At 42.3% G+C, this 21,663-nt stretch overlaps 1 protein-coding gene across 2 annotated transcripts in view; it reads right to left on the minus strand.

Moving 5' to 3' along the window:
• Positions 1-4,016: 4,016 nt before the first annotated feature.
• ttc27 (tetratricopeptide repeat domain 27) overlaps positions 4,017-21,663 on the minus strand; it is a 70,738-nt gene continuing 53,091 nt past the window's right edge. For both annotated transcript variants that reach the window (XM_018765994.1, XM_018765996.1), the window contains 9 exons: positions 19,251-19,373; positions 14,080-14,307; positions 13,468-13,566; positions 13,226-13,278; positions 12,277-12,442; positions 8,470-8,667; positions 7,879-7,990; positions 4,655-4,755; positions 4,017-4,270 (listed from right to left, as the gene is read on the minus strand). In XM_018765994.1, the coding sequence (XP_018621510.1) occupies positions 4,151-4,270; positions 4,655-4,755; positions 7,879-7,990; positions 8,470-8,667; positions 12,277-12,442; positions 13,226-13,278; positions 13,468-13,566; positions 14,080-14,307; positions 19,251-19,373 (1,200 nt within the window). In that variant the 3' untranslated portion in view covers positions 4,017-4,150. The remainder of the gene's footprint in view (positions 4,271-4,654; positions 4,756-7,878; positions 7,991-8,469; positions 8,668-12,276; positions 12,443-13,225; positions 13,279-13,467; positions 13,567-14,079; positions 14,308-19,250; positions 19,374-21,663) is intronic.

Raw genomic sequence — 21,663 nt, forward strand, 5'->3', positions numbered from 1 at the left:
GTCATGGATTGGCTTCTTGTCCAGGGTGCACCCTGTTTTGCCCGTAGTGCCTCGTGTTTGTAGGATAAACTCTGGACTGCCGCAACCCTGACTTGGTCAATGAGCTAAGGTTAGTGACTGAGTCCAATAAAGATAAAAACTTATATCTTTTGTTTTTAAAATAGGCACAGTGGGTTTGGCCAGTGCCTGTTGTATGGCGGGTCCGGGGTTCAAGTCCTGCTTGGGGTGCCTTGCGATGGACTGGTGTCTCGTCCAGGGTGTTTCCCCTCCCCCTTCAGCCTTGCGCCCTGTGTTTCCGGGATAGGCTTCGGCTCACCGCGGCCCCGCTCGGGGAAAAACGGTTGTTGACGTTGGTTGGTCGGTTGGTTAACACTAGTGGGCAATTCGTCACTGTGGTGAACCACAGTCTGTTGTAAAAGGGTTAATTTAACAAACAGTTTTTTCCTCAGGGCTTGTCATATCAGCAGCATGCTCACAACATTCTTTACAAATTCGCTGTCAGAAACTGGCTTCTATTTCTTGGCAAAAATTTCAGCTGTTGCACAGCTTAGTGTGGCCAGTGATTCTGTCATATGTCATAAATCCATGTTTTGTGTCACTGTATTTTGGCAGTTTTATTAAGAAATGCATATCAGACAGCCTTGTTTTTCCTTTAAGATATAGACGTTTATCTTGCTTGAAATGTCCTGTATTTGTCAAAATGTTCTGTTCTTGCTTGATTGAGAATCCATGTTCAACATTAAAATTCTGGTAAATATAATCAAACAGTAACTAACTCACTGTAAAAGAGTAACCGGTGACAAACTGAGAACAGATTAACACCAGCTGCGCTTAACAGGAGGACAGCAAACATGATGGAGCTGGACTTGAACTCAGATTCCAGTGGAGCTCCAACTGGGGACAGCAGCTCTACTATCAACTGTTACCAATTTACTCAATTGTTACCAGCCACAGCATATTGTGTACATCTCACTATAACTGTTCTACCACATGATTCAATACAATTTGTAGTATTTATGGTAGGTCTGCATGAAAGGTGCCGAGTCAAACCTGACCAATAGTGACCACTTGCATGGTTTTCAGGGCATGTCTAGGGAGGAACAGAGGTAGGCTGCCAGGTCCTTCCTATACATGTTGGGGGAGGCATATGCAGGGAGAAGCAGGGAGCCACTGCACACCCCAAGCAGTTCTTGAACCCCAGACCCACCACACAGTGAGGCACTGGTCAAACCCGCCACACCCCCCTAAGGTAGGTATAGGTTATATTAAATTACAAATGTTTCTAACACCTGCATTATGCAAAATGAAGGATCACATGTGGCCTGTGGATGTGTGCTGGACATCCCTGTGCGAAAAGTTAGTGGCAGAAGCAGGACAGACAGGAAAGAGTAATCCAGGTAAGACATCACCATAGACTAGACCAGGAGTCGCACAGAGTATGATGGGAAATATGCAAGGATTCTGCAAGCGTCGTAAAGGTTGCATCTGTCAGATGGAGTTATAGACTCCATGTGTAGAGAGAAAGAGACTTGAGTCAGTGGATTCTCCCAAGCTCTTTACTCTTAAAGTCCATGACATGAGCAAATTCTAGTTAGGTAATCTTTGTTAGGTAAATTGTGTGCCTGTAAAAGGTAGAGGCACTTTAAAGTGTTTATAGAAGCTCGTACCTTAGCAGCTTCATAATAATGTTTATTTTTTTTGTAAGAGATACTAAACAAAAATTACCTTTCACAAATTACAGGGCACTTCTCTCTCTTTGCTGCCACCCTCATGTGAAAGATGATCCAAGACCACTGAATAAGTTGGGGAGAGAACTAACTAGAGAAAAAAGCAGAACACAGAGGTTAATTTTACCCTGAAAAGGCTGTTTTAGGTAAAATACTCTGGAGTCATATTAGTTCACTCACTGGTTATGTCTTCATTCTCTGAGCAGACAACACGGCAATACAGGTGCCAGAGGTGTGGCCACGTGTCACTAGCCCTATGGTGATCGGGACATGATCAAAACCTACTTCCATATGAAGAATCAATAGGAAGAACAATTAACGTCACAAAATGTCAAAGTGGAGAAAACTGAATTTTTAACTTTGAAACTATATTTGTTGGGACAGCTGGCACTATAGTGGTTAGAGAGACTGCCTTTGGACTGAAAGATCACAGGTTTGATCCCCACCTCTGGCTGTAGTACCCTTGAGCAAGATACTTACCCTAAAATTGCTCCAGTAAAATTACCCAGCTGTATAAATGGGTAAATGATTGTAAACATGTAATAAATGTAACTTTAACATTATAAGGTGCTTTGGAGAAAAGCATCAGCTAAATGAATAAATGTAAATATTTTATTCCACATCTGTAATTGCCATGCATAAAATTCAGACAGCACAAACACATGGTATTTGGCAGTAGAATCCATTTTGGTGCATTTTAGTCAATAATTGTGGTATTGGAGATCATTTTAAAACTTGTTATGCAACCTGGACTATGATCATTTTTTTCCCTTTTTCTGTGTGAATGAAAAATGGGCTTCTTCAAAGCCTGCCCTTTGTTATTTACATGCAATTACATTGGAAAAACAACAGTAAATAGGAAATTTTATGAAACAGAACATTAAAAAACCGACAGAGTTGTTCATTTGTGCAAAATTTAAGGCACAATTTCAGCTTGATATCGGTACGTCAATACAAAAATGCAATGCAAGAAATTACTTCCAACAAAAAGCCAACATTTATCTGTGTTCTTTAAACTTTTAAAGTAAAGTTTTAGTGCAGGCAAACTGAAAAATTAAAAATTGACAAAAATTAAAATATTGTGCTTTAAAAATTCAATAGTTATGGCTGTCAACAATCTCCAACTGATGATCCCAAAGATGGAGATGAATGCTTTTGCACATACTGCGCACTGTTCATTTCTCTTTGCGTAAACTTGATAGTCACAACACCATTTTGCACAAAAACCTGGGATTCTGCATTTGGGCAACATCTACCAACATTCTTGAAAAAGACAAACGTCAATGAGTCTCGTTCATCTTTTGTCTTCATCTTGTTGAGGCGCTTCACGAACGCTGCTCTTTCTTCTTCTGAGGTCAAAGAAAAACACTGAAGTCTTGTGCATTTGGAGTCTTCACCAACAGAATGTTCTGAAAGCTTATGAATTTTGTCTAATTTGCATTGTCTTCCTTTAAATTTCCACTTCTTCAGTTTGTCCGTGAGCTCGGGTTCGCTCTCGGGTTCTGCCATTTTGGACAAGTGAAAATGCAACAGAACAATTCATCAGCTGATGTCATGCGATGATGAGCTTGATCAGGTGACAACTCGGACCTCGATCGTTTTTCATTAGGGAGAATTGGACTATGAGTGTTCTTTCGAAGGAGACTTTTTTCCCCCTCTTCTCCTTCACCACATGCGACTATGAACATTTTTTATCTGGAGAGCATTTTAGGAAGAATCCAGCAACAATGATCTATAGGGTAAGCGGATAATGACATTTTTTTCCAAATTGAGACTCCGATCATTCTTCCCATGGACTCTTTATATGAACTTGGAAGCTAGGACTATCATTGCTTCAGCTTGTCCAAGGTGACCTGTCCTTCAGAGAGATTGTGTAAGTGTGAGAGAGGACTGTTTCTCAAGACTAGTCTTATGCTGCTGCCCACCAGTGCCTTTCTTGCTGTCACAGCAATTAATGAAGGGCATATTTGTATCCGTTTTAACAAAATACATTTTTAAAAAGTAGATATTGTATCTATCTCACAGCTTTGTTATCTTCATTTTAAGACCAGTTGCTAATTGTGTTTCAGTCGAAAGTAACCATTCTGGTCAGGTGTTAGTGTGGGAACCCTCCCTTTTCTCTTCCTTCTTCTGTGATCAATGTACTTTTTCCCTATACAAAAACATTGTTTTAAAGTGGTTTTACCTGAAATATAATTCCCACTTTTACTTTGTTGAATAAAAATATAAACATAACTTTGGTGATACCTTATAAATTGTGGCAAAATTCAGTCAAGAAACACTCATGCCTTCACTGTGTAACGCTTTACTGCCTTCATCAACATGAAGACCCATGGCAATTCTACATTTAAATCATTATACATACACAGTTAAAAATGGATAAAAAAAAAAAAAAAAAAGTGTCAGAGTCGGAGGTTCGATCTTCATTGGTTGCGTAGCTGGGCAGATAGTTCTTGCAGCTCTTTGACCAAATTCTCCATGGCTCCGACCTCATCAGCCAAGACAGGATGGAGCTCACCCGTGGCAACATCTGTGTGCATTTGCTGTGGGGGACATCAAGCTATACATGTCAGAACAGAAATACATTCAATCATTCAAACTGATATACACCAGAAAAAAAAGTTTTGTTTACATAAAAACAACTTTACATCAGGGGTTTCCAATCCCTGGTCTTCAATCAATGGACTTATACAGATTTGGAGAACCAATTTAACTGTTGCCCAATTTGCACTTGAAAAAGTGAGCAAGAGTCATTATCCAATTAACAAAGTCAATATAGCAATTTAATGCTGAATAGCAGCACTTTAAAGCTTTCACTGCTAGGAACCCCTGCTTCAGAGTCAAATATCCAAAGCGGCTTACTAAAAAAAAAAAAAAAAAATTTGTGCAGTGTACGAGCGGCTATATGGACAGTGAAAGACTCAGACCTTGGCCTTGGTGGTTAGGCTACCCAGGGTGAGACGAGCAGATGACAGCATCTGCAGTGCCTCCTGGGGGTTGCTCTTTGTCCTGCTGCAGTTGATTGAAACTAAAGGGGGAGACAGGGAAAAGGGACAGATATTACCACATTGCACGGAGGGGATCCAAAAGGAAACTGGAAGAATAAGGTAAACCAGGTCAAATGTCAACTCAAACCCCATGGATTTAATCATAAACGCTGTGTCAATTCAACAGTGGAGGGAATGATAAACACAGCAGGGCTTCTTCCACCAGTTTAAGCATGGTGACAGTGGTATGTTTATTTAAAAAAAACAAAACAAAACAAAACAAAAAAAAAAGTAAAAATCCCCCATGTCTATTTCCTTTCTGAAAATTTCCTTTACAGGTGGCCACTGAATTACAATGGGGTTACATTCTGTGAAACCCATTCCAAGTCGAAAATATCACAAGTTGAAAATGCATTTAATATACCTAATACACACCTCTGCGTGGCAGACTGGGAGATGTGGCTTGCTGCCGCTGCCCAGCATCGCGAGTATCGCTCCACACATTCCCGGGAAAACAATCAAAATTCAAAGTACGGTTTCTGGTGAATGTCTGTTGCCAGATCACCATCGTAAAGTCAAAAAAATCGTAAGTCGAACCATCGTAAGTCAGGGACCACCTATACTAAACTTGTCTAGACAATTTTGCTCTGTGAAAAAATATAAAAATTGAAAAACTAAAAAAAAGTAAGCAAATATTAAAATAAGTCATCAGATGTTCATATTCAGCTAAGATGCTAATCATAACTAAAACTGTAAAAAAAATGTGACATGTCAGGTTATTCTCAACAATAAAGCTTGTTATCCACACCCTCAGGGGGTAGGTGGTCCATTAGCACATTTGTATGACATGGAGCAAGAACCTCCTAATGGACACAGGGTCCCCCAAAAATAAAAAACCACCATGGGGTAGGACTGTATTTCAAACAGCGGGATTTCACCTTAAATCACAGTTCCCATGATCCACCACAGAATTTCTCTATCACCACTTTGATTTGAACTTGACTTGCTGAATTTTGTCCCCTCTATTCATTCAATATCTGCACTGAACCAATCTGATAGGATCAGAATTACAATTTGTGGCTGCAAGGAGGTTTGAGATAAAATAGCCAACCTATTAAATATTTGTCAGCTGAGCAATGTTAATTAAAATTTTAATTACACTTTTATGATGACACTTGTCTTAATCTTAGTGATAGCTAGCTGTTTCATAACAAGTGTTACAGTTTGGAATTCAGCTATGAACCTAACCCTAAAACAGAAGCGTAACTTGTCATTTTTCAGTTGAGAAAGTAAAAAAGTGGAGAAAATTATATCCTTTATAGTTTCTTTGTACTGTATAGGTAAATATTTTTTATATTATTTATGTTGTCTGTCTATATTATATATTGTTGCCCAACTCTGGCCTGTGCACTGCACTGTCCTGCATTTGCACTATATGTCCAAAGAGAAATTAAATTTTGTTCCCTTGTGTATGACAATTTCCGTGTGGACTGACAAGTTGACTTTGAAAAATTAACCCTCACTCTTGTTTTAGGCTGCAAGGTTCTTTGAATGCACTCGTATAATGTTCGTAGTCTGTTGGCATGACAAGTCACTCATTTTCTACAAACATTCTTCGAAAATCACTACACAAAGAATTCCACACGGTGTTTAATTTAGGGCATCCCTGACATGTATTGGTATAAATTAAATTATTTCTAATTATGAACAGAAAAGTAAGGCTATAATAGGAAAGCAAACACTTTATATTACACCTTTTGATAGTTCTTGTTTCTGACAAAAAATGTATGACTATCATGAATAAGCTCCAGATTTTATGTGATTTAGTAAAACTGATTACAATAAAAAAATAAAATAAAATCCTCTGCATCTCTCTCTCTCACACACACACACACACACACACACACACACACACACACGTCCTGACCGGGGTCACAGCGAACCGGAGCCTAACCTGGCACCACAGGGCGTAAGGCTGGAGGGGAAAGGGACACACCCAGGATGGGATGCCAGTCTGCCGCAAGGCACCTCAAACAGGACTCGAACCCCAGACCCACCACACAGCAGGCCCCGGCCAAACCCGTTGCGCCACTGCGCCCTCTTCCTCTCCATCGCAACCATCTTATTTTGTCCTAATTTGGCATGTACAGTGGCAGCAGTGTGATAAGCAAGGACATTTAGGAACAATCACTGTCAAAGAAGTATTCTTTCTCTCAAAATTTCTGGGAGTATAATACTACCACCTAGTATTATTACGTACTGGATAAAAAAAAAAAAAATTAGATATAGTAGCTCACGTGACCCACAGTAACCATCAAAGAGAAAATGGTTGTGGATGTGCCATATTAAAATAATTTCTAACTCTGTGTGACTGTGGAGAGAACCAGCGGTGGTGCTTCTTGCTCTCTTCATGCTCACAACTAGCATGTTGGGTTTACCTACCTTGCCAATAGGAAAGGTCAGGCCCATATGATTTATGAACGTGCTCTTCCTCTACAGCCCCCTCCCCCCACCGTGGATTCAGCTCCCAGGCACATCAAAAGGATTACAGCAGAATTGAGAGGGAGGTGAGGAGGTATGTTCCGATACATTAGCTAGTCTCACCCTCTTAATAGATCATTAAGATCAACAACACTGTGGTGTTTTGGAGGAGGATGATCTGTGGTGGAGGGGCTCATTCCAGATCGCCGGTAGCTGGGTGTATGGATGCATATATGTGAGGGAAGGGACAATGGTATGTATGACCTGGTTCCAAATTGAGGCGTTGCTCAGACGATGCTACTGAAGAGAGCTCAGTGGCCATATTACTATTCTAGGGCCACAGCCCTAGAGTTCCTCTCATGTTTAATTCAACCTGCTGCCTCCAGTAATGAAATAGTTGGCCATTCACAAGATGAACAACTTTCTGGCTCTCCTATTGGACAGACCCTGCCCCAGACATATGCTAAGTTACTATCTATTTTGAACTTGCTCTTTAGAGGACTGCCGCAGAGTGTACCAGGCTCCTTTGTCCTTGTTCAGGATTTTAAGACTTCCATTTAGCGTGACCAGACATGTGGAGCCACTCCATAGTGGAAATTGACCACGAATTTGCTGTGGTCAGATGTGGTGGCTGCATTTGGCCCCGCTCTCACACTCCCGCCAAGCGTGGGACAAGAACTCACGCTTGGCCAGCTCCGTGGCTCTCCTGATCAGAAGCCCAAAGCTCTCTGGATCTTTCTCCCAGCCGCTAACTTGTATGTCACAGCGGTGAGCCTTAGACAGGAACTGCAGGGCCTAGAGGAGACACAGAAACAGATGTACACACACATACAAGTGTACACACGTATAAAGGTCACAAATTACTCACAGAGCGATCACATCATAAAAGCCTGCCTATTACATTTTTAAAAGGTCATAAGTATATTCCGCTGTTTCAGGAACACATTGTAATACCACGTAAGGTCCACACACAGCCTTGCAAAGCGAGGAACGTCCAACATGTGTGCAGCCTGGAGACCCAGGCTTGGGAAAACATTCACTCTTCATGGATGCAAGTGAATACTGTTTGCTAACACCCCTGGGGTTCAGAGTTTGCAATGTACACTAGTGGCATGATTAAGGAACAGCTTCATCAAATCCTCATTAAAGAGTCCAATCCGTTAATGATCTTACAAGCATCTTATTAATGTCACCAGAGTCTATTACAACTGGTATTTTTCACCATGCATACTGTATTTGCACAATAAAGCAGACAAGGTGGTTCTTGCACTCACCTTTTCGTTGTCCTCTGGGTTCTGGCTGTGCCCATCCCCATACAGCCGAGCATAGCTCCTCCAGATAGCAGCATCAGTGGTTGTCCTGGACGTGACCCTACCAAACAGCTCCTGCACCTTAGCTCTCAGGGAAGTGGCTTGTTCTCCTCGGCTGTCCGTTAACTCCTCCACCACGGCCCGCACCAAGATCTCCAGCACCTGCCACCCAGAGAAACACTCCCATTGGTCCCACAGATTCGTGTCTCCACCGGTCCTCTCCTCAGTCTGACCAGCTCATCAGTCCAGTCTCACAGCTGGACTCCCAGATGACAGCTGTCTTGGACTCCTCTCAGTCTTCTTGCTGTTTCAGTTTCACACAACACCTTATAGCAAATGCTATGCAACTGTCAAAATGCCCTCTATTGGGAGGTGACAATCAAAAACACAGATACTTTTTGTATCTTGTCATTTTTACCCTGGCAATAAATAAACTGTCTCTCACACACACACACACACACACACACACACACACACACACACACACACACACACACACACAATATTTGGCTCAATCTCAACACAGGAACACAGCCATGGCATGCACATATGTGTTTCATAAATGAGCAAGGTCAGGTGGGTGGAGATGGTATCAGAAGGAAGCATCTCAGTGGGACTGAGTTGGGCCAGGCCGCACTGCACACTAAAACCCAGGAAGCGCCGCAATATGCAGAGCTTCATCCTGTCTGTGCAGGGAAGGTTATTTATGAATCATTTGCCAGCTCCATGGAATACTAATGGCACTCAAAACTTGAAGCAGGGAGGCTGGGAGAAGCCATGGGCTGGGGAATGGGGTCCTGGATTGCAAATCTCTGCATCTCTCGGTGTGTGTTGAATGGGTGGGATGTACGGATGGGGCCGACTCTCAGAAGTAACACCAGGCTTGGCTCCTTTGAAGAACTCGTCTAACAAGTGTGAGAGCGATTAACAAGCAGCTTCTCTCCCAGGTGCCCAGGCAGTGCCTTTTCTATAGGATTTAATGTTTACAGGAAATACTCTGCTGGAAGCACGGATTTGAGAGCTGGGAACAGGGAAAGGAAGCAGGGTGGCAGAGTCAGACATAACTTCAGCTGAAGTGAGAAAGAATTGCTCAAGCCCAGTGTAATAAACCAGGCTGTGGCTTACCCAGCACAGACGAATTTGCTCACTTGTGTTCTGCAAAGGATGTATGGTTAATACTGGCTCAGGCATATAGGTCATGTAGAAGAAGATGTGTATAAACACCTGTCTGTTTTCCATACAGCTAGAATACTATACAGCCTATGTTCCATAAAGGATTTTTCCACTTTTGCTAAGCCATAATTGGTGTTCCGGAAGTGTCCGAAAAAGCCCCCTTCGTACTGGGAAATTTTAATAGCGCCATAACATAAAAGATCAGTCTCATTTAGTGAATCTTTAGCAGATCAAGAATCAAGGAAGGCTCTCAAACAGCTTTAAAATATGTGTTAATTCACACACAAAGGACCATAGAAACCAGCAGGTTAATGCATTGAAAATTACTTCCTCCAAATATATGTATATACTGTTCAAATTATACCATGGCAATGTGACAAAAATCTTGCTCAAACTATTCAGTATAATGAACCCTTATTTCTGCTGGAGGCTCACACCAGTGCTACAAGGTTTTTTTTTTTTTTTTTTAAGAAAAATGGGTTTTTCTACTTTAATTTCTTTAAAATTTTCACAAGAGAGACAACTGCTTAACTGTGAGACTGAGACACAGTGGGAGGAAGAATGAGACTAACTGGAAGAGGTCTGTCTTTGCAGACAAGGAGTGGTGCCTCCCCTCCTAAAGCCAACTTTGCTTGCTGTCCCATCAATGTGCTAAAACATCTCCTTCTTTTGGGAATTGGCCACCACCAATCAGCTTGTTTCTCCAGTAGCAGGAAATATATTCAAATCCCCCTGCTTTCTTCCCAGGTGGCATCCCCACCACTACCCTACCACAAATCCCAAGACTCAGCTACAAACCAAGAGGATGAAACAAACCAACACATACCAAGAGGGCAAAACCTGAGCTACTGACTACCACCTGGGTCCCCATAGGGCAACACCTTAAAAGCTTAGTTCCTTAGGACAATACAGTAAATAGGTAACTTTAACAGTTAGATGAAAACATTGTGTAGTTTTCTCTTTTTTCATTTTTACAGGGAGGGAAAAAGCCACCCAGAATACAAAAGCATGGCAAGGGCTTAAATACGGAATCAACCTGAGAATACTCCCCTCTACATGGTCTCTCTGACCTTCAAGCTGTGTGTGGTCTGCACCAGAACATCTCATTTTCCATACCTCATAAAGCAAAACATGCGTATTATCAAAAAGAAAAATCCAGTGGCCAATTTATCACATCCCAGTGTAGACATGGGGGAGGGCTGCGAATGCTCAGTCTTCCTCCTCCAGGGTTTTAGAAAGCCAATATGACTCATCTCAGGTGGAGGATGGGGAGTTTTGGTGTGACATAAGAGTCTTGGGGGGTACTATTAATTCCTATTGCCTTTAACATTAGCTGCAAAGCTCTCTTCAAGGCAAGAATCTCAAGAGCTTACAGTGATTTGTGCTCAGCAGGAGATGCCATGATGCATACACTTTGACCACGGATGATGAGGAGGGTAAAAGCAAATTAAATGTTTCAATGGAAGCTTCAGATGAAAGATATTCAGGATAGAGAGTGACAAGTTAAGGAAACTGTATGGATCTCTCTGCAACACTCCCCCTTGCATCCGATTATAGCATGAAATTAAGAAGAGAAGTAATATCCTTATGAAGGGGACAGAAGATCGGAAATGGAGTAAAGCGCTGATAAAAACTGAAGAAGCAGTACCGTGTAAAAGACATTTAACGCATGTGAAAGTGCAGGGCCTTGGGCACATTTTGCCATTTTCTCTATCCTGTGATCTGAAGCTCTTGACTTCTTAAGCAGCAGAAGATTGTGGGAATCTGAAGAGTAAGTGATAGACCTCCAATTAATCAAATCTCATTTCAAAACCTTTTCATTTTCTCAGCCACCGAGACCAGGGCATAGTAGGAGACATTCTCCACAAACACAGCCTGAAAAAGCACAATATAAAAAAATAAAAGCCCTCGCAAAAGTAGAATACATAAGGTACGACAAACATCTGCTGAGACAAAACTAAGGGGTATGACATACATCCATTTAACAACCCCTTAAAGTACAAGACAGAGATGTTTATTCAAAAAAAACCTAAAATAGGACGAAAATCCCACTGACTTTCCGAAATAGTGGTTACTTTTTAAAGTGTTGTCAGGGGGATAAAATTACCCTCTAATGTGATAAAGTACTTGCCTAAAAGTTCCCCTCAAACATGCAAATGAGCATGTGAGGGTGAGAAGGTGCAGAGAGCCAAGTGAGGATTTCATGATTTGAAATCCTATTTAAGATAACGGATGTATCACTACAAAATTAACTTTTCAGCATATGGTTTTACATTCTAACTGACAAGATGTGAGGATCTCACAGAAGCACAAACTGACCAACCAGCTGACACTGGAAATGAATATCTTGCAGTTGCCAGCTAACACCAAGAACAAATAGGCAGAGAAAGCAGAGTTGTCTATGCTAAAGAGCACAGAATGCAGCTGAGTGGGGAGGGAGACCAGAGGTCTAAATCACCAAACTACACTGACCACGTAAGTGTTGCCAACCAACAGGATTTACAAAGCCTGCCAAGGAGTAACTGCTTTCTACACCAAAGGCCAATGTCAACTGAAAAACTAGGCTTATGGAAACATGTTGGAACAAGAGACAATAACCTGCAGGTCCTTGTACTTGTCCCGCAGGTCCATGAGGCGGTGATAGGCATGGATGGCCTCACCGAACTCGCCCACGTCGATGCACACAGCGATGAAGTTCTCCCAGATCTGCCAGTGTTCATAATTGCACTTCAATGCCTCCTGTAGTGCACGAAAGGCCTTGTTTCTGCAAAGGGAGTGAAAGATAAACAGGATCAAAATGAACATGCTATTGTGAGATTCACCCCCCCCCCCCCCATGGCACTCTGTGTGTCTGCTCAATTGTACATATGCGCTGCTTTCTCAAACAGGCTTCAGCCGAATTAACAGCACTAACCAGATTTTAATAGGAGCTTGTGGTTTAATTTCAGGCCTGAAAGCACCAAGTTGATTTGAGCAGGCCGGGGGCAGGATCCCAGGAGTGGGAGAGAATGTCTCCGCCAGGATGCCCGTTTTCAGGGGAAATAAGCAGATCTGGCAAGCGCAGGCTTTTGCTGTGATGCACTCCTTTGGCTGGGACCCAGAAGGTCTGCCCAGCACGGGCACCATAGGCCATACCAGGTGGGTGCTGCCAGGTTAACTTTTCCAATTAGAGTTGCTAGGACCCCAGCTGACCAGTGCTATCTCAGCCCACACATGTTTTAATCTAAAGCCTAAAACTGCTAGCGTGCTTCAGAGAAACCCTGCATCTTTGCTTCTTCCAAGCTCCTTTGTACAGTTCAGGTATGGAAAAATGCTGTCCAGTGCTACCGTGTGAAGCTCATTGAGTGTTGTTAAAGGACTGAAGTTTTGATGGAAAGACTGCAAGACCACATCACAGGTATAGAAAACCATTATCATTCATCAAAAAATTAAATAATAGTATAGCAATGTAACAATGGATCCCACTTCTTTGGACAGGGCTGAGGGAAAGCTATTAAGTAGTTGCCATAGCAACAGAGGAGCAAGGATTGACATGCTGACCACTTACTTCTGTCTGAGTCGAATGTAAGCTGTGGAGAGATTGTTCCAGGCTTCTGGATTCTGGAGGTGGAAAACCCAAAAACACACACTGATTAAACACAGCTGAGATGTAGTATATCCATTATCTAAAATGCAAGGTAGACTGCATTTTGGTTCGTCTTCATGTCACATATATAAACCAAACTGACCTAAACCTTTCAAACACAGTGAAAACGAGAAAGAGGACACTAGAAGGAGCATGAAACTTACATCTGGTTCCAGGGTCACACATCTCTGAAAGGCCCTGGCAGCACCCTCGTAGCTCTCCAAAGCAAAGTAAGCGCAGCCCAGGGAGAACCACACTCCCAACTTTAAGGAGACAAAGAGAAAAAGAGAACAGGACATGAGCCCGACAGTACAAGTGTACCTCCCTTACCCCACAAACCAGCACTGCTCACTATAATTGGTGCATTTTTTTCTTAGGACCCAACACCAATCCCAGAGGCACATTGCATTCTACCTAAAGAAACACTGTGCTTCCTTCTAAAAGCAAACAGCCCATGCTACACTCCGGAAAGTCTGATTAGGTTGGGCATGAGTCATCCTGTCAGGCATCATGAGTGGCAGGTGATGTACTGGGTGGTAAATGTGAATGGAAAGCATAGTGGAGGGTCAAGCAAATCAGTAGATGTGTCAATCTTCCTTTATAGTCAGGCAACCAGTGTGACAAACCCCTCAATCACAACAAGGAAGACAATGACTCATGACCTGCACATACCTTTGCGCTACCTTCATTGCCTTGAGGTGGGCAAACAAGTGACCTCATGAGGGTTTATGTGAAAAAGCAATGAGAAGATGGGATTCAGTGGCAAGGTGGCCCACCTGTATGGCGTTGATACGCAACGAGCGCTCAAAGCACTCCACACACTTCTGGAACTCCTTATTGCTAAGGTGCAGCAGAGCCATGGAGCGTTGTGCTCGCGCACTGCGATGACCTGAAAGCTCCCAGGCACGTTCATAGTACTGTGCATCTCGCAGTACATCACCCAGCAGACAGTATAGTGAGGGGGTCTCCCTTTTCTTCAGCTCACGTCGCAGGATCTCCTCTGCCTGCGGGGGATTGTTCCATTATAGTCTCATCAAACCAAAAAAAAAAAAAAAAAAAAAAAAAACACACAAGCACAAAAACTGTATTGCACCAGAACAGCAGCCATTGTTTTACCTACTGCTTACAAAAATTCCTGCTGGGGAAAATGAATCAATTGGTAATAAAAAAGTTGCATATACAATATTTTACTTAAATGCCAGTCCCTTCACTATTAAAATTAGCTGGACAGCTGGAGCATAGTGGTTAGAGCTGCTACCTTTGCACCCAAAGATTTGTATCCCACTTTACCCTAAAATTGCCCCAGTAAAATTGCAAAATTGATAAATAATTTTAAGTAGCTGAATACTAAGTTGTCTTGAGGAAAAGTGGCAGCTAAATGAATCAATGTAAATTTGTTGCCCTGTTGTAATCTCATACTATTATTGCCAATATTCTCTGCCGATAGCTACAAAACGGCAAAAAACCAATGTTATTTTCACATGGCAAACATTTTAATTTGTGCTTTTAAAAAAAAAAAAAAAAAAAATCATGCTGTGATGGCAATAAGTGACTGGACAGCAGCCCTACAAGATAATAAACAGCTAAACGCAAAAGCAGACATATGATTGTTTGCAACAAAAATAGCCTGAAACACAATTGCATAGAAAAGTGACCTTTTTCTATAGGAGGCACGACACAATGAATTCAGAATTGTTCAGTGAATTTAGAGGTATTTTCCTGCAAGAATGCTTGGGGAAATTCAAGTGCAAGCTGGGTTCTGAAAGACAGACAGACAGAAATACAAGCATGCACATAGAATGACTTACAGGAATGGGTTGGCTCATAAAGACTCGTGTCTTTTTATTCAATTTGAAATAATCTCATCAGCTTTAACAAAAACAGAAAGGGTCCAGGAAAGAAGATTAATCAGATTACAGCTGGAAGCATTAGAGTTTTTTTTTGTGTCACTGCATTTCTGCCACTGGTCTGCCCCAGTTTCCCAGAAGGGGTCTTCTTTGAAAACATGTACTTCAGACAGCGATAAAGGAATGTGTACGATACTGCTGCTCATCCAGTGACTAACAAAACAAGGATGAGACAATCCTGAGATCATGTAACAAAAATCTTCAGTTCATTCTAAGCCAGTATAATTATTAAATTAAATGTGTATACTGTATGTACATTCAGAGATGTACATATGAGACATTGTGCCTCACATTAAATTCTGGAGAAATAAAAGCAGACCTAGTCACAAAGACACTGGGCAATCAATGGAGCAGGTAAAACGGAGACCCCCAACTAGTGAAACAAACTGTAATGGCGACAGCCAATAGGTTAAGGAAGCCACAGAGGATAAAGCCACTTGGTGGTACTAAGCACACCACAGATGGCCAATCGGGGGTAGCACCCAATTAAAAACAGGAAAAACAGAAGGATGGGGCAAGCCACGGAGGAGAAGATAAAATGGACCGAACTGCCCTGGTAACAATTAGGAGAGCAGGCGACCATGGAGATGACGAATCATTGCACAAGCTGCTCAGCAAATAGCCAATCAGGGGATTGATTGGACAACCCTTAGCCAAGACAGCCAATTAGGGAATAAGCATCATCGAGAAAGTAAGCTGTACCAGATACATCCAATCAGGATCAAGCACCAATGGAGGCATCCGATCAGGGAAAAGCTGTAGTGAAGACAGCAAACTTAGAACCTAACCAGTGATGTACTGAGACCGTTAAAGCGCACTTGACCAGGGTATATTGAGGGGCCTCACAAAGTGTATCCCAGTAGCTGTAACCACATGTCACTGTGAAGCTATGTTTTCATGGTGATCTGAGCAGACCTTCTCTACAACATGGCGGAATTTGTCGTTAAAACTATGGCTTTTACAGAAAAGCTCTGCACACATCCATGATTCATTCTAATTAAAAAAATAAATACTCCACATACTTTGAAGGAACAGTTACTTATACGCAATTAACTTTCTCTGTGTGGCAAGACTACCTACTAAGCTTTAAATGACATGTTCGTATTATAAATTCTTCAACAACATTGAGTCAAACTTTTAATCACAAGATGTCATCGTCGGAGACTATTAATCTCTCAAATATCACCACAGCCTCAGATAATCACAGACTACCTCATGGCTGTTGCCAGACCACAAGCAAGTTTGCATTCGGAGTATTTGTCTTCATCTCATATTCTTTACAGCAAAGTAGGCCACGGCACTGAAGCGAGGCGAGAGGGTATTCTCGTCCTCAGCTGCTGCTCTGACACTAAGGGGAGCATGGATTACCTCTACCCCAAGAGTGGAAACCCTGCCCCGCTGTTGCTAGGGAGCCTTGAACTGTGCCACAGCATCACAGCAAAATCTTCCCACGAGTGCTGAGCTGTGCCATTCTGAGCAGAGTGACAAAGGGCTAATGTGGGGTGCAACCACGTGGCAGTGATTTAGACATAAACAACTGTATATAGGAGAGGAAGAGTAAGCTTCTGACATCTGATAACATGTGTGTGGGGGTAGCCTACCGCCAATGACAAAAGCAGGTTAACAAGTAACATCCACTCATTAATACAGCAAAAGCCAAGAAATTATTCAATTAAGCCATCTCTTATGTACGCAGCACAAGCTTCCCAATTATCCTTGACACGCTCTTGCCACTGGCATGATACAAGGGCATGGCTGTGATTAAAATATACTTCCTAGGTACAGTATGAGATGGCTAAAAATCACCCAGACAATGTTCTCTACCAAAACTGTAGCGATTTGGCAGAAGACATTGACAACTCAGTCCGTTTTTAAGGGTCTGATTGAGGATCCAGTTTTACAGCCTTGGAGGGGAGCCACCAGTCAGCACCCCAGAGTCGTTTCCCATTAGAACAAGTGGAAGTTTTAGAATTCCTCGAAATGCAGACATTGTATGTAGCCAACCATTTCACAGAATCCTCCAACACTACAACTGGTAGAAGTGTTTTTTAAAAGGAAAAAGAAAAATCAATCAAGGGCAATGCAAGGTTTGGCTTAAGAGTATCATTAACAATGCTGTCCATTATTTTCTGTGAGGTATTTGACTTTTACTCCAAGACATGTCCCCTAGAGAATACAATGTATGTCAATCAAATCGTTTAAATCAGTGGAGGAAAAGAATTAAACAATTCACAATAATTAACCATATTAATTGATGGGAAGCTCAGGGCCACTTCATCTTCAAATAATGCGGGTGAGAAAAGGAACCGGAAGGCTAATGGTTTCTCAATGAATTCAATGTCTCCTTTGATAGAACCCAATCTTTTCTCTTTCCGCTACTGCAAAGCAACTTAATTACAGCGAGGAATCGACCATGCTGAGCTTGAGCTTGTCCGTCTCCTGGTCAAAGCAGAGTTGCGGATCGAGCCACTGTGGCCTCTGTAGCCCTGCAGTCAAATGATGCACAAGCACACGAGACAGATGGTTTTCCTTCACCTACCTCCAAAAGCCAGAATCTCGCTATAGCATGATATATATATGACATATTTTAAAAAAAAAAAAAAAAGACACACGTACATTTGGCTCCAATTTATGACAGTGATGCAGTGCTACATCGTGCAGGGAGAGAGCATCATAAAAAGTGTCCTTTTTCAAAGGCAGTCTGCGTCTCTGGGTGCGCCCCAGCCTGCTTCATTCACATAAGTACGCTTTCAGAGCAGACAGAACAGCACGTCTTGTTCAAGCATCTGCCAGCTGCAGCAGAAAGGACTCCAGACAAATGGATTGCATAGCATTTTTACAAGTTACACGCTGCTCTGGGCCAAGCAAGAAAGGGGGGGTTGTTTCCTTTTATTGACAAGAATGCACCATGGTAATCAAACTGGGAGACAAAACAATTTAACAGGCCACACAAAAGTGCAATGAAATCTAATTCAAGGTTCTGAGGCTCTATGACAGCTTACTTAAGACCAGCCTCCACTGCCTATGGGAATTGCTGTTTAAGGGTACCAGTTGGACGACTGAATGTTTCCGGTACATGTTTCATTCCATAAGAGTCAGAGGATCTCAGCGGAATGTGTTTGTGCATCACTGTATGCATTTCAACAGATAGTGTGACCATAGATTGGTCAATGAGACTTAAAAGCAAAATCTATTCATCTTAGCAATTTATCTCAAATGAAAGAAGGGATCTTTTAGAGTCAGAGTGAGCTGAAACCCAACAGATGTACGACATGCTGGTGTTTTGGAGTATTCTTCACTGTTATTAAAATATGGCACTGAGATAAAATTTCTCATATCTCTTGAGAACAACAATTATCAAAATATCACTGCTGATCACTCGCTGTGTTACTTAAATAGCAAACTGACAGAAATTAGAACCTGAAAGAGGACAGACCAACTCCATACTTCAGCAATTTTTTCCAAATTCATTCCTATTGATTTGTCATCGGAGCATAACTAACTTTCCTAAGGAGGCCACGGTTCTGGAGAGGAAGCCAGTAAAGGTATGACTATGAAAAGCCCACTTCTCCTGGCTTCATTGTGGCTTATGGTCAAATGGAGTGGCTGGCAGTGCACTTTTGGTCACAGAGGAAAGGATTGGCTACAGCTGCCAAAACTCAAACTCTCCCACTCACATGTGTTCTGGATTAGAGGTGTGTATGGGACTGACCTCTGCTGCTCAAGGGAGGAAATAAATATTATTAATTTAGCTGACACTTCTCTCCAAAGTATCTTTCAATGTAAAGTTTTTTTTTTTTTTTTTTATACTAAGCTGGTTGCATTTACCTACCTACTTATATAGCACAGAACTTTTTCCTTCAGCAATTCAGGGTAAACACCTTCTTAGGGTTCTACAGCAAGAGTGGAATTTTAACTTTGGTCTTTTAATTGTAAGGTGATGGCTCAAACCCTTATGTTGCCTGCTGTCTGCTACTAGAGGTGAGGATATTCTGGTGCTGAATGGTTAATGGTGTGAGCTAGGCTGGGGTCTTGCCTACCTTTCCGTGTTGGCCAATCCTCTCGTAGCAGATGACCGTATCCTCCCACAACTCTAGACTCTCGTACAGGAGCAGTGCGGAGTTGGTGCAGCCGAGGTCCATCAGTAAACTAGCAAGCTGACGCTGTGGGGAGGCACGGCGGAAAGTGACTCACACAGATGACATACAAGTGAAGTCTGTTTGCACAGTTAAAGGGTAAGACTTGCCATGTGGAGCTCACTAGCATACCTAGATGGAAAGATATTGACAAAAGGTTCTGATGTTTGCAAGCAGTTTGAACGGTTGCACAAAACGCAAAGGCTCTGCTCCAAGGCAGGGTGAGGCACATGTGGCAAATCTCATCCCAGTACAACCCCATATGTGCCTGGTCTCAGCACCTCTTCTCTGGTGGATTTTAGGCAGTGGTCTCCTAGCCTTCCACACACCTGAATCATATATCCCATCCACACACAGACTACATCAATTGGGGAAGGGTCAGTTAATGAACCTTTAGCTGTCTGTGGATTAACACAGTCTCCTCTGGGCTAAATCTGGGGGTTTATCGCCACGGAAATGTCATGTAAGCTCCAAAATTATCAAAAAGTGCACATGTAACCTACAAATTGAACCAATGACACCTAATTTTAACTTGGTTTTAAATACGGAAGAGTTGTTTTCGGTGCTTCATTGCATGGCAGATCACAGTTTAACAATATCATGCAGCTCTTCTGATTCTGTACCAGTGGGAAGACAGAATTGGTGGGAAGGGACATGGGAGGGTTTGTTTATCAGCTGGAAACCTGAAGGCAGCTCAAGTAATTAACAGGCCCACACCGAGCTCCCTACCGTCCGTGTTTTGAGAGAAAGCACTTGTGCGCTTCTCTACCACACATGCTGTTTGCAGGAGATGTAGCAAATACTCAATTCCCAGCAGGCAGAGCACCAGCTTGGAGGTAGGCTCCTGTGTCTCCTGCCACAGGGAACCTAGGCTTGCAGGGAGATGACTCTCCCTGAGATGTGACTTCACTTCCGAAGAAAGTGCTAAATCTCATTACAGGCAGTCCCCGGATTATGAGCAAGTTCCCTTCCTAAGTCTAAGTCGGAACAGTTGGATATGGTTCGTGTCTAATGTCAGTGAAATGTTTGTCTTAGTATATCGTATACCTTTCTATGGATAAAAAACATTAAAGAAACACTTCCAGATATATTAAAAATGTTTTAGTGTAATACCATAATAATAATAATAATAATAAATGTAATAATAATAAATCTAACTACAGTATTTATAATAGAGAGACATAGAAAGAGATAAATGTTCCTGCAGTATTTATAACAGAGAGAGCGAGAGAAAGACAGGAGCAGGAGAGAGAGTGTGTGTATAAAAAAACAAAAACTTTAATGTTCATTTTTCCAATGCTCGCTGGTGTTTCATCCTTTTTCCGATCGCTTTATTATTTCCATTTTAGTTTCAATCGTAACTGTTTTCCATTTCTCTGATGCATCACCATCACTTGCATCACATTTATGCTTTGGTGCCATGGGTGGGAGGGTAAAAACCAAAGCCAAATACAGTAACACACGAGTCACTGTTAAAAGCAACGTGGCCCGACTGAAAAGAATGAAGTATATCCTACCTCGGGCTCACGGTCCTCACCCACGAGCCAATGAACCACTGTAGATGCGCAACGTTTTGATGCGCGTCGCAAAGTAGCACCCATCTGTTATTACGAATCATTGTACATAACTCAAATTTTTAATATAGTAGGCTTTACGGGGGAGTGGATCGTAATTATGGGTTTTGTATAAGTTGGACGGTCGTAATCCGGGGACTGTATGTACTACCTTGGCGCCTCAATGAGAAATGCCACCTTGTGTGGAACCCTTTCTCCTTTAGATCCAGAAAATTCTAAATCCCAGCTCGAAATGTCACAAAGCAGACCCAGGAGTCGTTCACTAAATCCTCCCCTATCCCTACCCCTTTTCGCATGGCCTATCACGTCCCACAAAGGCGATGGAGGCAATAAATAAGATTTTATTTCCCGTCGTCACTGGCTTCGGGTCACGTGTAAGAGTGTGCTGCGAAAGTGGGACGTGACAGACATGGTGAATAGCCTCATTCAAGTCAGCCATTTTGATGAGAATGCTGTAAAGGACTACACAAAAGCAGCAGAGGTTCCCTACACCGCTCTGTGCCTGCGCAAAGAAGCCCGCTGTGCGCCCGTGAGGTATGCCACGGTGATGTGTGGCTCCCCTGGCAGCAGTAGGGCCCTCACTCCTACATTAAAGCTGATGGCAGATACAGAACCCCTACGATCCTTTCCTTGGTCTCCCACATTTCTATGTTTTTACAGTTCCCAAACAAGGGGATGTAGTGCATCGGTGGCTTACCCAAGGGGTCTGCAGAACAGCATGACCGCAAGCTCATACATAATAT

Source organism: Scleropages formosus, chromosome 8 (assembly GCF_900964775.1).
Source record: "Scleropages formosus chromosome 8, fSclFor1.1, whole genome shotgun sequence".
In the NCBI taxonomy this organism is placed as follows: domain Eukaryota; kingdom Metazoa; phylum Chordata; class Actinopteri; order Osteoglossiformes; family Osteoglossidae; genus Scleropages; species Scleropages formosus.